This window comes from Ranitomeya variabilis, chromosome 4 (assembly GCF_051348905.1).
Source record: "Ranitomeya variabilis isolate aRanVar5 chromosome 4, aRanVar5.hap1, whole genome shotgun sequence".
Classification (NCBI taxonomy): Eukaryota; Metazoa; Chordata; class Amphibia; order Anura; family Dendrobatidae; genus Ranitomeya; species Ranitomeya variabilis.
This window is the reverse complement of record NC_135235.1, coordinates 513292101-513308953: the sequence shown is the minus strand read 5'-3', so window position 1 is coordinate 513308953 and position 16853 is coordinate 513292101. Positions and strand designations below refer to the sequence as shown.

The 16853-nt window shown below is 42.4% G+C and overlaps 1 protein-coding gene across 7 annotated transcripts in view; it reads left to right on the top strand.

Annotated features, from left to right (window-relative positions):
• ATP6V0A1 (ATPase H+ transporting V0 subunit a1) overlaps positions 1–16853 on the top strand; it is a 169278-nt gene that overhangs the window by 140187 nt on the left and 12238 nt on the right. For 5 of the 7 annotated variants that reach the window (XM_077252119.1, XM_077252118.1, XM_077252120.1 and 2 more), the window contains 2 exons: positions 2457–2574; positions 15713–15884. In XM_077252119.1, the coding sequence (XP_077108234.1) occupies positions 2457–2574; positions 15713–15884 (290 nt within the window). Of the gene's footprint in view, positions 1–2046; positions 2167–2456; positions 2575–15712; positions 15885–16853 lie in introns of all 7 variants that reach the window. The other 2 variants (XM_077252114.1, XM_077252115.1) reach the window with 1 other exon arrangement.

Genomic DNA, 16853 nt, shown 5'->3' with positions numbered 1-16853 from the left:
ATATATATTTCTCCCAAAATTAGAATACCATCAAAAAGATAATTTATTTCAGTTCTTCAATACAAAAAGTGAAACCAATGTATTATATAGAGTCATTACAAACAGAGTGATGTATTTCAAGTGTTTATTTCTGTTAATGTTGATGATTATGGTTTACAGCCAATAAAAACCCAAAAGTCATTATCTCAGAAAATTAGAATACTTTATAACACCAGCTTGAAAAATGATTTTAAAATCCGAAATGTTGGCCTACTGAAATGTATGTATAGTAAATGCACTCTATACTTGGTCAGGGGTCCTTTTGCATCAATTACTGCATCAATGCAATGTGGCATGAGGCGATCAGTCTGTGGCACTGCTGAGGTGTTATGGAAGCCCAGGTTGCTTTGATAGCAGCCAACAATTCAGACGAGCTGAAGGTTCTGGTGTCTCTCCTCTTCCTCTTGACAGTACCCCATAGATTCTCTATGGGGTTAAGGTCAGGTTTGCTGCCAATCAAGCATAGTGATACTGTTGTTTTTAAACCATAACACCTCAGCAGTTCCACAGGCTGACCGCCTTCATGCCACACCGCACTGATGTAGTAATTGATGCAAAAGGAGCCCCGACCAAGTATTGAGTGCATTTACTGAACATACATTTCAATAGGCCAACATTTCGGATTTTAAAATAATTTTTCAAGCTGGTGTTATAAAGTATTCTAATTTACTGAGATAATAACTTTTGGGTTTTCATTGGCTGTAAGCCATAATCATCAACAGAAATAAACATTTGAAATAGATCACTGTTTTGTAATGACTGTATAATATGAGTTTCACTTTCTGTATTAACTTTTTTGACGATGTTCTAATTTTGTGAGATGCACCTGTATATGTTAGTGGTTCCTTTACTAAAACTGGTGCATGAAGTTAGTCTCCATTCTTTCATCCATTTTCAGACCTGAGCAGTTTGCTTCTGGATTCAGATTTTTCTCTGAGTGTCCCTCTTGGTAATAGAGGCTGGATGTGAGATTTGTTTGTCTAGGGTGCTGATGTCTTTACTAGCTCTCAGGCAGGGGCACAACATCATTCCTAGAGTGATTTCCCCCCCCCCCCCCCTTTCTTTGTGTGCCCCTCCCAAAATGACGCCTCTGTAGGCTATCCTCCCTAATAAGATAAATGTTTTTTTTCCCCCTTGTCCTCATTGATCTGTCATGTACAGGCCCCTCCTCATACTGACTGCTATCCCGAACACTGAGAAAATAGGAGTGGGGAGCAGAGTGAGTTAGATCTCAGATGAATTTGTGTCAGATTTTGGGACCAGCTGGCTATATGAAGGACATGTAATGAAGACCATGTAGAAAGTTGCTTAATTTTTCATCTGGAAATCAAATGAACAATACAAAAATAAAAAAATTCAGTGGAAAGTTGTATATAACCTTAGGGTAAGGACCCTTGGTGTTGCTGCTGATTACTCTCATCTGCACATATGATTTATTGCAAAATTGTACTTTTAATACGTAGGTGTTATTGGCAAACTCCTGCTCTCATTCACACCTACTCATTGGCATGGTATTCGACCACAATCTGCATTCACATATGGGACCATACCCTTTTAACTTGCCCACGTGATTACGTGTATATACAGGTATATACCCTGTATAATGTTACAGGGTATATACACTAGATTCCTTGATAAGGCGTTGATCCAGGGAACTAGTCTGATTGCCGTATGTGGAGTCGGGAAGGAATTTTTTTCCCCATGGTGGAGTTACTCTTTGCCACATGGGGTTTTTTTGCCTTCCCTTGGATCAACATGTTAGGGCATGTTAGGTTAGGCTATGGGTTGAACTAGATGGACTTACAGTCTTCCTTCAACCTTAATAACTATGTAACTATGTAACTTGCAACTTCCCCTTAAAATTCAGCGCTGCAAGGTTCATACACAGGATAGATCCCTGGCTGCAGCCATAGGCCCGATACCTTAATTCATGTCATGCCTCCTGATTCTGGTCCTGCAATGCACCATGTCCCCACCGGTCTCTGATGTCGCCCCTCCATTCCCCAGCTTCATACCCAGTACTCCGATCAATCAGACTCTGTAGAGGTCTCTAACACGGATACAGATGTAGAGGTCACGGATACGGAATTAGAGGAATTTCACGTTTCTTTGGTAACAGTCGAATCTGTAAGTACAAAGATGACTTGCACTATAAATAAGGGTGATGTTTTCTCACGGTTGAGCTCTCTTATCAGCCACTGTAACAACAACAACCAAGCTGGCTTTTTGTGGCACGATAGTGTTATCACCTATTCATGGTCGGGTCCATCCACCACGCATTCTGGTTTTTGGCTGTATGGGTGTGATGTGTCTATCACTGGTGAACACGCAACTGCTGGGCCATCCTTCACAGCATGAAAACCACGATCATCCAGTACCTCAGTGTAACCTACTGTCCTATGTTCTTATGGTTACAGTTTAACTTTGGAGATGTCGTGGTCAACCAGGCCATTCATACAATCGAATACTGCCTGGGGTGCATTTCTAATACAGCCTCATATCTCCGACTTTGGGCTCTGAGTCTGGCACATGCTCGTAAGTATCTAGCCATTTTTAATGTATTTTAGATATAAAGGGTATCCCTCATTTTGAAAATAGTATCTGATCTGCAGACAGGATGTTACGGAGCTGGAGGATTGATCAGATTGGTTATAGATTTTTGTGGGAGTTTATTCATTGAAATCCCTATTGGTTGAATACCACCCACTGGACTCATGCATTTAGTGAATTCACCTACTTACAGGCCCCAAATTTAGGCACTTCCATCAATACAAAAGATGAGGAAGCATATGCCAAGTAAAATAAGTGTATTTTTTATTGAATCAAAAAAGGGATAAAAAAAACCCTTACATAAAATCACTTTTTAAAGGAGATACAAATGCAAAAATAAACTGACTACACAGACAACATACCAACGCCTAGATGATCAGTGTCATAATAGGTATTCATTGAAGGCCCAATAATTGATACAGGGAACTCAATCAAGGTTGAATAAACAATTAGCAATAGAGATCCACACATGCCAGTGTATATCCAATAAACAATCAATCAGCCCCATAGGCTCATGTATATATCACCACTGGCATGTGGGGGTTCCACATTGAGTGCACCATAGACAGTCTAGCAGCAAACTGCACATATTCAAATATATATACGGAAAAATAAATGCCCCCCGATTGTTACCCATGATACGATTGGCACGATCCACTTGGAAAAAAATCAAAAAGGTCACTGGGTTTGGAGACATTGTAGCCGAGATGCCTCTATGGGATAATGATTATTTCCCTGCACTGATGAATCACCCGTCTGCAAATTTTTGGGTTTCCCATGGAGTCCTGTCAATAGGGGATTTGTATGATCAGGGGGTCTTTAAATCCTTTGAGCAACTACAAGTTGGATGTGATCTTCCAAGATCTCAATTTTTCCGATACCTGCAACTCAGATCTGCCATTCAGTCATTTGCTAGGAGTGTGGGAACAAACTGGAACATTTCATCTTTGCCCTTGATAGGTATCCTTAAGTCACAGGGACCTCAGGGCCTTATCTCGTCCCTATACACATATCTGCTATCAACGGGAGCGAATTCTGTCATAGACTCAGTGAAAAGCAAATGGGAGGGGCTTGTCACTAATGTGCAGAGTGAGGAATGGGAGGATATTTTAGACTCCCCTCTCAAAGTCTCCCCGTCGGTCAATAATCGGATGACCCAACTATATATAATTCACCAGTCATATTTAACTCCACTGAGACTCTTTCGTATGGGTCGATACTCGACGTCGGAGTGTTTGCGTTGCCACTCACCAGACGCTGACTTTGTACATCTGATATGGCAATGTCCTATTGTTCTTCACTATTGGAGGGAGGTGACATCATTATTGGCCTCCATACTGTCAATCCCGATTCCTCTTGAGCCTTTAGTCTGCCTGTTTGGGGTGTGGGACGAGGAGACTTGGGACCATTATGTGGGGATTTTTCTACGTGAAACCCTGTTTTTGGCACGGAAGTTGATAGCCCTGCGATGGATGGGGAACTCACCCCCTTCCATTAGGTCCTGGGTCGAGTTGGTGAATGCAGTTGTTCCCTATGAGCGCACTCTTTATCAAAACAGGGGTTGCCCGGGTAAGTTCAACAAAATCTGGGATAGATGGAACACCTCTCATCTCACCCTGTGACGTGACTGATAGACACAAACATGGTTTCTCTGACTTTGTACTGCAAGTACTGCACAGTGGAGGGGAAAAATAATATTCAGCTATTGTTAAATGGCGGCTTAATAGTTTCAGAGGCTTAGTTTAGTTGTAGTTTTAAAGTTTTATGTTCATAACTTTATGTTTTGATTGTTTTAATAATTATATACATATGTTTTCCTCCTGTGAAATGATTGGCATATGTATGTGCTTTCTTTGCAAATGTAACTATGCGGATTAATGATGAGGACAAACATGTATGTTATACTTTATTTGCGTTTGAAAATAAACGAATTTAAAAAAAAATATATATATATATACGGTGTACTAGATGGTGGCCCGATTCTAACGCATCGGGTATTCTAGAATATGTATGTAGTTTATTTATGAAGATTTCAGAATAATGCAATGAATACACAGGATTCGACCGGCCGGGCGCGACCAATCAGCGAAGCGTGGTTCAAATTCCGCTCCAATTCGTGGCCGGACTGCATCTGTCGCTGATTGTTCGTGGCCGGCTGGGCGCGACTAATCAGTGAAGCCAGGGCCAGCTCTAGGTTTTTGAGGGCCCCGGGCGAAAGAGTCTCACAGCCCACGTAGCATATAACACAGCCCACGTAGTATTTAGCACAGCCACGTAGTGTATAACACAGCTACGTAGTATATAACACTGCCACATAGTATATTGCGCAGCCACGTAGTATATTGCGCAGCCATGTAGTATATAACACAGCCCACGCAGTATATAATACAGCTCACGTAGTATATAACACACCTATGTAGTATATTGCACAGCCACGTAGTATGTAACACACCCCACGCAGTATATAACACAGCCCACGTAGTATATTGAACAGCCACGCCGTATATAACACAGCCCACGTAGTAAATGGCACAGCGAAGTAGTATATAACACAGCCCACGTAGTATATAGCAATGCGGGCACCATATCCTTGTTAAAAAAAAACTATTAAAATAAAAAAATAGTTATATGCTTACCTTCCGGCGGCCCCCGGATCCACCCCAGGCGTTTAACGATGCTCCGTTCCCAGTAATGCCTTGGGGCAATAACCTGTGATGATGTAGCAGTCTTGCGAGACCGCTACGTCATCTTACGAGACCGCTACGTGATCTCGAGTTAATGCCGCAATGCATTCTTGGGACCTGAGCGTCGCGAGGAGCTGAAAAGGCTGCCGTGGACACTGGAAGGTGAGAATATAATGTTTTTTGTTTTTTTATTATTTTTAACATTATATGTTTTACTATTGATGCTGCATAGGCAGCACCCATAGTAAAAAGTGAAGCGGTGTTTAAATCCTGCCCCAATATCGCTGATTGGTCGCGGCCCGCCGGGCGCGACCAATCAGCGACCCGAGTTTTCCGCGACAGACAGACGGAAGTTACAGATAAACAGACGGAAGTACCCCTTAGACAATTACGGTATATATATAGATATTTAAGCATAATCCGTAGAATACTGTATTCAAAAAGCATGTATAAATAGTTGTAGACTGGTGTTTTTTCTGGACATAAATCTAAACAGTATAAATAAAATATATTCATGTACATTGTAAGTCACAGTGGCTATGCATCATAAAACTGTCAGATAATGCAGACTCCTATAATGTGCAACAGATAAGTCCAGTATGTTGGTAACGGGATATAGCAGCAACTAAGTAAAGTGTCTACAGTGCATATTAGGCTGAATGAGGTATATTGCCTGGTATTACAGTGCTGAGCCCCTGTATGCATTTAGTGATTGACAACTGCCTCTGCATGTACAGTCATACAGGGAAGACTGTCAATCACAGATAGCAAGTCACCGCTCACTGGACTCTTATGTATACAAACACCAGAGATTTCACTGCATAAAATAGTTATACTGAATCTTTTCCAACAAGCCTACATACCATTCTGCTCAGCTTCTCTATACAATGCTGTCCACTATAGGATTTTACAGGGGGTACGGAAAGTATTCAGACCTCTTTAAATTTTTCACTCTTTGTTTCATTGCAGCCATTTGGTAAATTCAAAAAAGTTCATTTTTTTTCTCCTTAACCCCCAAGGGTGGTTTGCACATTAATGACCGGGCCACTTTTTACAATTCTGACCACTGACCCTTTATGATTTTATAACTCTGGAACTCTTCAATGGATCCTGATGATTCTGACATTGTTTTCTCGTGACATATTGTACTTCATGATAGTGGTAACATTTCTTTGATACTACTTGCGTTTATTTGTGAAAAAAACATAAATTCTGCAAAAATTTCGCAATTTTCCAACTTTGAATTTTTATGCCCTTAAATCACATAGATATGTCACACAAAATACTTAATAAGTAACATTTCCCACATGTCTACTTTACATCAGCACAATTTTTGAACCAAAATTTTTTTTTGTTAGGGAGTTATAAGGGTTAAAAGTTGACCAGCGATTTCTCATTTTTACAACACCATATTTGGTTAGGGACCACATCACATTTGAACTAACTTTGAGGGGTCTATATGATAGAAAATACCCAAGTGTGACACCATTCTAAAAACTGCACCCCTCAAGGTGCTCAAAACCACATTCAAGAAGTTTATTAACCCTTCAGGTGTTTCACAGGAATTTTTGGAATGTTTAACCCCTTCATGACCCAGCCTATTTTGGCCTTAATGACCTTGCCGTTTTTTGCAATTCTGACCAGTGTCCCTTTATGAGGTAATAACTCAGGAACGCTTCAACGGATCCTAGCGATTCTGAGATTGTTTTTTCGTGACATATTGGGCTTCATGTTAGTGGTAAATTTAGGTCGATAATTTCTGAGATTATTTGTGAAAAAAACGGAAATTTGGCGAAAATTTTGAAAATTTCGCAATTTTCACATTTTGAATTTTTATTCTGTTAAACCAGAGAGTTATGTGACACAAAATAGTTAATAAATAACGTTTCCCACATGTCTACTTTACATCAGCACAATTTTGGAAACAATTTTTTTTTTTGCTAGGAAGTTATAAGGGTTAAAATTTGACCAGTGATTTCTCATTTTTACAACAAAATTTACAAAACCATTTTTTTTAGGGACCACCTCACATTTGAAGTCATTTTGAGGGTTCTATATGGCTGAAAATACCCAAAAGTGACACATTCTAAAAACTGCACCCCTCAAGGTGCTCAAAACCACATTCAAGAAGTTTATTAACCCTTCAGGTGTTTCACAGCAGCAGAAGCAACATGGAAGTAAAAAATTAACATTTAACTTTTTAGTCACAAAAATGATCTTTTAGCAACAATTTTTTTATTTTCCCAAGGGTAAAAGGAGAAACTGGACCACGTACGTTGTTGTCCAATTTGTCCTGAGTACGCTGATACCTCATATGTGGGGGTAAACCACTGTTTGGGCGCACGGCAGGGCTCGGAAGGGAAGGAGCGCCATTTGACTTTTTCAATGAAAAATTGGCTCCAATCTTTAGCAGACACCATGTCGCGTTTGGAGAGCCCCCGTGTGCCTAAACATTGGAGCTCCCCCACAAGTGACCCCATTTTGGAAACTAGACCCCCCAAGGAACTTATCTAGAAGCATAGTGAGCACTTTAAACCCCCAGGTGCTTCACAAATTGATCCGTAAATATGAAAAAGTACTTTTTTTTCACAAAAAAATTATTTTAGCCTCAATTTTTTCATTTTCACATGGGCAACAGGATAAAATGGATCCTAAATTTTGTTGGGCAATTTCTCCTGAGTACACCGATACCTCACATGTGGGGGTAAACCACTGTTTGGGCACATGGTAAGGCTCGGAAGGGAATGAGCGCCATTTGACTTTTTGAATGAAAAATTATCTCCATCGTTAGCGGACACCATGTCGCGTTTGGAAAGCCCCTGTGTGCCTAAACATTGGAGCTCCTCCACAAGTGACCCCATTTTGGAAACTAGACCCCCCAAGGAACTCATCTAGAGGCATAGTGAGCACTTTAAACCCCCAGGTGCTTCACAAATTGATCCGCAAAAATGAAAAAGTACTTTTTTTTCACACAAAATTTCTTTTAGCCTCAATTCTTTCATTTTCACATGGGCAACAGGATAAAATGGATCCTAAAATTTGTTGGGCAATTTCTCCTGAGTATGCCGATACCTTATATGTGGGGGTAAATCACTGTTTGGGTGCACGGCAAGGCTCAGAAGGGGAGGCGTGCCATTTGACTTTTTGAATGGAAAATTAGCTCCAATCGTTAGCGGACACCATGTCGCGTTTGGAGAGCCCCTGTGTGCCTAAACATTGGAGCTCCCCTACAAGTGACCCCATTTTGGAAACTAGACCCCCCCAAGGAACTTATCTAGATGCATAGTGAGCACTTATAACCCCCAGGTGCTTCACAGAAGTTTATAACGCAGAGCCGTGAAAATAAAAAAATAATTTTTCTTTCCTCAAAAATGATTTTTTTGCCCAGAATTTTTTATTTTCCCAAGGGTAATAGGAGAAATTGGACCCCAAATGTTGTTGTCCAGTTTGTCCCGAGTACGATGATACCCCATATGTGGGGGTAAACCACTGTTTGGGCGCACGGCAGGGCTCGGAAGGGAAGGCACGCCATTTGGCTTTTTGAATGGAAAATTAGCTCCAATAATTAGCGGACACCATGTCGCGTTTGGAGAGCCCCTGTGTGCCTAAACATTGGAGCTCCCGCACAAGTGACCCCATTTTGGAAACTAGACCTCCCAAGGAACTTATCTAGATGTGTGGTGAGCACTTTGAACCCCCAAGTGCTTCACAGAAGTTTATAACGCAGAGCCGTGAAAATAATAAATGTGTTTCCTTTCCTCAAAAATATTTTTTTAGCCCAGAATTTTTTATTTTTGCAAGAGTAACAGGAGAAATTGGACCCCAAAAGTTGTTGTCCAGTTTCTCCTGAGTACGCTGATACCCCATATGTGGGGGTAAACCACTGTTTGGGCACATGCCGGGGCTCGGAAGGGAAGTAGTGACGTTTTGGAATGCAGACTTTGATGGAATGGTCTGCGGGCATCATGTTACGTTTGCAGAGCCCCTGATATTCCTAAACAGTAGAAACCCCCCACAAGTGACCCCATTTTGGAAACTAGACCCCCCCCAAGGGAACTTATCTAGATGTGTGGTGAGCACGTTCAACCCCCAAGTGCTTCACAGAAGTTTACAACGCAGAGCCGTGAAAATAAAAAATCATTTTTCTTTCCTCAAAAAAGATGTTTTAGCAAGCAATTTTTTATTTTCACAAGGGTAACAGGAGAATTTGGACCCCAATATTTGTTGCCCAGTTTGTTGTGAGTACGCTGATACCCCATATGTGGGGGTAAACCACTGTTTGGGCACAAGTCAGGGCTCGGAAGGGAAGTAGTGACATTTGAAATGCAGACTTTGATGGAATGGTCTGCGGGCGTCACATTGCATTTGCAGAGCCCCTGATGTGCCTAAACAGTAGAAACACCCCACAAGTGACCCCATTTTGGAAACTAGACCCCCGAAGGAACTTATCTAGATGTGTGGTGAGCACTTTCAACCCCCAAGTGCTTCACAGAAGTTTATAACGCAGAGCCGTGAAAATAAAAAATAATTGTTCTTTCCTCAAAAATTATGTTTTAGCAAGTAATTTTTTATTTTTGCAAGGGTAACAGGAGAAATTGGACCCCAACAGTTGTTGCCCAGTTTGTCCTGAGTACGCTGGTACCCCAAATGTGGGGGTAAACCACTGTTTGGGCGCACGTTGGGGCTTGGAAGGGCGGGCGCACCATTTGACTTTTTGAACGCAAGATTGGCTGGAATCAATGGTGGCGCCATGTTGCGTTTGGAGACCCCTGATGTGCCTAAACAGTGGAAACCCCTCAATTCTAACTTCAACACTAACCCCAACACACCCCTAATCCTAATCCCAACTGTAGCCATAACCCTAATCACAACCCTAACCCCAACACACCCCTAACCACAACCCTAACCGCAACACACCCGTAACCCTAATTCCAACCCTAACCCTAATCCTAACCCTAATCCCAACCGTAACCCTAATCCCAACCCTAACCACAACTGTAACCCCAACACACCCCTAACCCTATCCGTAACCCTAACCACAAGCCTAATCTTAACCCTATTTCAAACCCTAGCCCTAATTCCAACCCTAACTCTAATTCCAACCCTAACCCTAAGGCTATGTGCCCACGTTGCGGATTCGTGTGAGATTTTTCTGCACGATTTTTGAAAAATCTGCAGGTAAAAGGCACTGCGTTTTACCTGCGGATTTACAGCAGATTTCCAGTGTTTTTTTGTGCGGATTTCACCTGCGGATTCCTATTGAAGAACAGGTTTAAAACGCTGCGGAATCCGCACAAAGAATTGACATGCTGCGGAAAATACAACGCAGCGTTTCTGCACGGAATTTTCCGCACCATGGGCACAGCAGATTTGGTTTTCCATAGGTGTACATGGTACTGTAAACCTGATGGAAAACTGCTTCGAATTCGCAGCGGCCAATCCGCTGCAGATCCGCGGCCAATCCGCTGCGGATCCGCGGCCAATCCGCTGCGGATCCGCGGCCAATCCGCTGCGGATCCGCGGCCAATCCGCTGTGTGCACATGCCATAACCCTAACCCTACCCGTAACCCTACCCCTAACCCTACCCCTAGTTCTAACCCTAACCCTAGTGGAAAAAGAAAAAAAAAATATTTTCTTTATTTTATTATTGTCCCTACCTATGGGGGTGATAAAGGGGGGGGTTTATTTATTATTTTTTTTATTTTGATCGCTGTGATAGAACTTACCACAGCGATCAAAATGTACTTCTAACGAATCTGCCGGCTGGCAGATTCGGCGGGCGCACTGCGCATGCGCCCGCCATTTTCCAAGATGGCGGCGCCCATGGAGAAGACGGCCGGACACCGGGAGGGACATCGAAGCTAGGTAAGTATGGGGGGGTGGGATCGGAACACGGGGGGGGGGGGGGGATCGGAGGACCGAGGGAGCGGACAAGAGGACTGGGGGAGCGGACAGGAGGGAGGAGGGGAGCGGACAGGAGATCGGGGCAGAAAGGACGACTGGGGGGGCGATCGGTGGGGGGGGGGGGGGCAGATCGGGGTCTCCAGCCATGGCAGATGCTATTGCAGCATCGGCCATGGCTGGATTGTAATATTTCACCATTTTCATAGGTGAAATATTACAAATCGCTCTGATTGGCTGTTTCACTTTCAACAGCCAATCAGAGCGATCGTAGCCACGGGGGGGTGAAGCCACCCCCCCTGGGCTGAAGTACCACTCCCCCTGTCTCTGCAGATCGGGTGAAAATGGAGTTAACCCTTTCACCCGATCTGCAGGGATGCGATCTTTCCATGACGCCACATAGGCGTCACAGGTCGGATTGGCACCGACTTTCATGACGCCTACGTGGCGTCAAAGGTCGGGAAGGGGTTAATAAAAAAATGAACATTTAACTTTTTTCACAAAAAATTAACTTTAGCTCCAATTTGTTTTATTTTACCAAGGGTAACAGGAGAAATTTGTCCTGAGTACGCTGATACCCCATATGTGGGGGTAAACCACTGTTTGGGCGCATGGCAGAGCTCAGAAGGGAAGGAGCGCCGTTTGACTTTTCAATGCAAAATTGACTGGAATTGAGATGGGAAGCCATGTTGCGTTTGGAGAGCCCCTTATGTGCCTAAACATTGAAACCCCCCACAAGTGACACCATTTTGGAAAGTAGACCCCCTAAGGAACTTATCTAGATGTATGGTGAGCACTTTGACCCACCAAGTGCTTCACAGAAGTTTATAATGTAGAGCTGTAAAAATAAAAAATCATATTTTTTCACAAAAATGATCTTTTCACCCCCAATTTTTTATTTTCCCAAGGGTAACAGAATAAATTGGACCCCAGTTGTTGTCCAATTTGAGTACACTGATACCCCATATTAACTCTTCAGGTGTTTCACAGGAACTTTTGGAATGTTTAAAAAAAAATTAACTTAACTTTTTTTCACAAAATATTTACTTCAGCTCCAATTTGTTTTATTCTACCAAGGGTAACAGGAGAAAATGGACCCCAAAAGTTGTTGTCCAATTTGTTTTGAGTACGCTGATACCCCATATATTGGGGTAAACTGTTTGGGCGCACGGGAGAGTTCGGAAGGGAAGGAGCACTGTTTTACTTTTTCAACGCAGAATTGGCTGGAATCGAGATCGGATGCCATGTCGCGTTTGGAGAGCCCCTGATGTGCCTAAACAGTGGAAACCCCCCAATTCTAACTGAAACCCTAACCCAAACACACCCCTAACCCTAATCCCAACCCTAAACATAACCCTAACCACACCCCTAACTTGAACATGCCCCTAGCCCTAATCCCAACCACACCCCTAACTCCAACACACCCCTAATATATAGTTAATATATATAATTTTTCCATATTTTGGTCTACAGAGTCGTGTGAGGTCTTGTTTTTTGCGGGACGAGTTGACGTTTTTATTGGTACCATTTTCGGGCACGTGACTTTTTTTATCGCTTTTTATTGCGATTTTTGTCAGGCAGAATGACCAAAAACCAGTTATTCATGAATTTCTTTTTTTTTGGGGGGGGGGGGAGCATTTATACCGTTCCACGTTTGGTAAAATTGATAAAGCAGTTTTATTCTTTGGGTTAGTATGATTACAACGATACCTAATTTATATCATTTTTTTATGTTTTGGCGCTTTTATATAATAAAAACTATTTTATATAAAAATAATTATTTTTGCATCACTTTATTCTGAGGACTATAACTTTTTTTAATTTTTTCGTTGATGATACTCTATGGCAGCTCGTTTTTTGCGGGACAAAATGACGTTTTCAGCAGCACCATGGTTATTTATATCCGTCTTTTTGATCTCATGTTATTCCACTTTTTGTTCGGCGGTATGATAATAAAGCGTTGTTTTTTTGCCTGTTTTTTTTTTATGGTGTTCACTGAAGGGGTTAACTAGTGGGACAGTTTAGGTCGGGTCGTTACGGACGCGGCGATACTAAATGTGTACTTTTGTTGTTTTTTTTTTATTTAGATAAAGAAATGTATTTATTGGAACAAAATAAATATAAATATATATATATATATATATATATATATATATATATATATATATATATATATATATATATATATATATATATATATATATATATATATAATTTTTATTTTTATTTTTTTTAATTTATTTAGGAATTTGTTTGGTTTTTTCACACATGTAATTTTTTTTTTTTAACTTTGTCCCAGGAGGACATCATACTATAGTGTCAGATCGCTGATCTGACACTTTGCAAAGCAGTGTGTCAGATTAGCGATCTGACAGGCACTGCAGGGAGGCTTCCCGGCGCCTGCTCTGATCAGGCGCTTGAAAGCCATCTCCCTGCAGGACCCGGAAGGAGCCCCGTGGCCATTTTGGATCCGGGGCCGCTCAAGGACGAGGAGGTAGGAGACTCTCAGAGCAACGCGATCACATCGTGTTGCTCCGAGGGTCTTAGGGAAGCACGCAGGGAGCCCCCTCCCTGCGCGATGCTTCCCTATGCCGCCGAAACGCTGCAATCATGTTTGATATCAGTGTTCCGGGGGTTAATGTGCTGGGAGCGGTCCGTGACTGCTCCTGGAACATAGTGCCGGATGTCAGCTGTAGTAATTAGCTGACACCCGGCGGCGATTGGCCGCGCTCCCCCCGCCTATGACGTACTATCCCAGGTCCCAGGTCACCTCGACGGGATAGTACGTCATATGGGATAAAGGGGTTAATGTTCACGCTGCACCACAAATTGACTGAAAAACGCAGAAATATAGTAATTATTGCAAATTTATTAAAAAAGAAAAACTGAAATATCACATGGTCATAAGTATTCATACCCTTTGTTCAGACACTCATATTTAAGTTACATGCTGTCCTTATCCTTGTGTTCCTCCTTGAGATGGTTCTATTCCTTCATTGGAGTCCAGCTGTGTTTAATTAAACTGATAGGACTTGATTTGGAAAGGCACACACCTGTCTATGTAAGACCTCACAGCTCACAGTGCATGTCAGACCAAATGAGAATCATGAGATCAAAGGAACTGGCCAAGGAGCTCAGAGACAGAATTGTGGCAAGGCACAGATCAGGCCAAGGAATTTCTGCAGTACTCAAGGTTCCTAAGAGCACAGTGGCCTCCATAATCCTTAGTGGAAGAAGTTTGGGACCACCAGAAGTCTTCCTAGGCCTGGCCATCCAGCCAAACTGATCAATCGTGGGAGAAGAGCCTTGGTGAGAGAGGTAAAGAAGAACCCCAAGATCACTGTGGCTGAGCTCCAAAGATGCAGTAGGAAGATGGTAGAAAGTTCCACAAAGTCAACTATTGATGCAGCCCTCCAGCAGTCAGGCCTTTATGGCAGAGTGGCCCAACGGAAACCTCTCCTCAGTGCTAGACATATGAAAGCCCACATAGTTTGCTAAAAAACACATGAAGGACTCTGAGACTATGAGAAATAAGATTCTTTGGTCTGATGAGACGAAGATAGACCTTTTTGGTGATAATTCTAAGCGGTATTTGTGAAGAAAACCAGGCACTGCTCATTACCTGCCCAATACAATCTCAACAGTGAAACGTGGTGGCAGCATCATGTTATGGGGGTGTTTTTCAGCTGCAGGGACAGAACGACTGGTTGCCATTGAAGGAAACATGAATGCCGCCAAGTACAGCGATATCCTGGATGAAAACCTCTTCCAGAGTGCTCTGGACCTCAGACTTGGCCGCAGGTTCACCTTCCAACAAGACAATTACCCTAAGCACACAGCTAAAATAACAAAGGAATGGCTTCAGAACAACTCTGTGACCATTCTTGACTGGCCTGACCTAATCCCAATTGAGCATCTCTGGAGAGACCTGAAAATAGCTGTCCACCAACGGTCACCATCCAACTAGACAGAACTGTAGAGGATCTGCAAGGAAGAATGACAGAGGATCCCCAAATCCAGGTGTGAAAAACTTGTTGCATCATTCCCAAGAAGAATCATGGCTGTACTTGCTCAAAAGGGTGCTTCTACTCAACGCTGCACAAAGGGTCTGAATACTTATGACCTTGTGATATTTCAGTTTTTCTCTTTTAATAAATTTGCAAAAACTTTTACTTTTCTGGTTTTTGGGAGTGCAGAGTGTACATTAATGAGAAAAAATGAACTTTTTTGAATTTACCAAATGGCTGCAATGAAACAGAGTGAAAAATGAAAAGGGTCTGAATACTTTCCGTACCTGCTGTATGTGTAATGTGACAGGTTCCCTTTAAAGATTTAAGGAAACCTTTTATTCTATAGTACGATGGAACACAGCACAACATGTCGATTATCGTAAACCTAAGATACAAGGATCTCTCCTGACCATCATGACTTGATGGAAAGCATAAATGAGGCTGCAGTGAGCATAACTCTGATCTTGAATAGGGAAACTAATAAAATGATAGTAGTTATTATAATTTTGGATCTCATTGTTCTGTAGAGCTCTCTGAGGTCCTGTGGACGATGGTGATGCATGTTGGTCTGAATGTGGGTAACCTCGGAGGCGGCATTCTCCTGGTCTTAGTGTTTGCAGCATTTTCAACACTCACCATTGCCATCCTGCTCATCATGGAGGGTTTGTCAGCTTTCTTGCATGCCCTTCGTCTGCACTGGTAAGTAGCATTACCAAATCAATGTTGGCTTCTTTTGTTCTAAAGTAAAAGTGATCTTCGTACAAATAGTTTTGCTGATAAAAATCCTTTTAAGGGGCAGCACTGTGGCTCAATGGTTAGCACTGTTTCTTTGTAGCGCTGTATTCCTGGGTTCAAATCCGACCAAGGACACATCTGTAAGAAGTTTGTATGTTCTCCCCGTGTTTGCGTGGGTTTTATCCGGTTTCCTCCCACATTCAAAAGACATAGTGATAGGGAATTTAGATTGTGAGCCCCAATGGAGACCATGCCAATAATATCTGTAAAACGCTGTGCTGTTAATGGTGCTATGTAAGTGAGTAAAAATAAATAAAAATTTATGAACAGCAGTCATTTTAAAGTTTTCCATATATTTATATTACAAGCATGGGCAAGAAGCTTTTACACAAGAAATGTTTTTCTTGACTTATACACCACTTCTTTTCCCCTTCTTTTTCTTTTGCCCTGATTACTCACCCTTAATGCACTAGTAAATGCATGTTCTGAGAGGCAGAGATGAACACAGATTATTGCCGTAGTGATATAGATCAGTTTACAGTTGATGCCAAATGGAGTCTTTGCAGATTTAGGCTACTTTCAGACATAGCGCATTTTTGAGCGCTATTTTGCGGGCGCTTTTCAAAAATGCGCAATGTCATTTTCGTCTGCCGGCAAAGTGAATGAGAAATTCACTTTGCCGTTCAGACACACCGCAAAAAAACGCGGCGCTTTTGTCTGCAAACACGCCGGCGTAAAAAGAATTGACATGTCAATTCTTTACGCAGCGGCGTGTCTGCGTATCCCCCTAGGGCCCCATATTAACGTGCACACACAGCGCCTTTGTCCTGGGTGTCGGCGTCTTTGTACGGAGGGGTTGACACCCAGGACCGGACGTGACGTCGGACAGGAAGAGGGAAGCCCCGCCCCCCAGTGAAGCAGCATTGAGTGTGT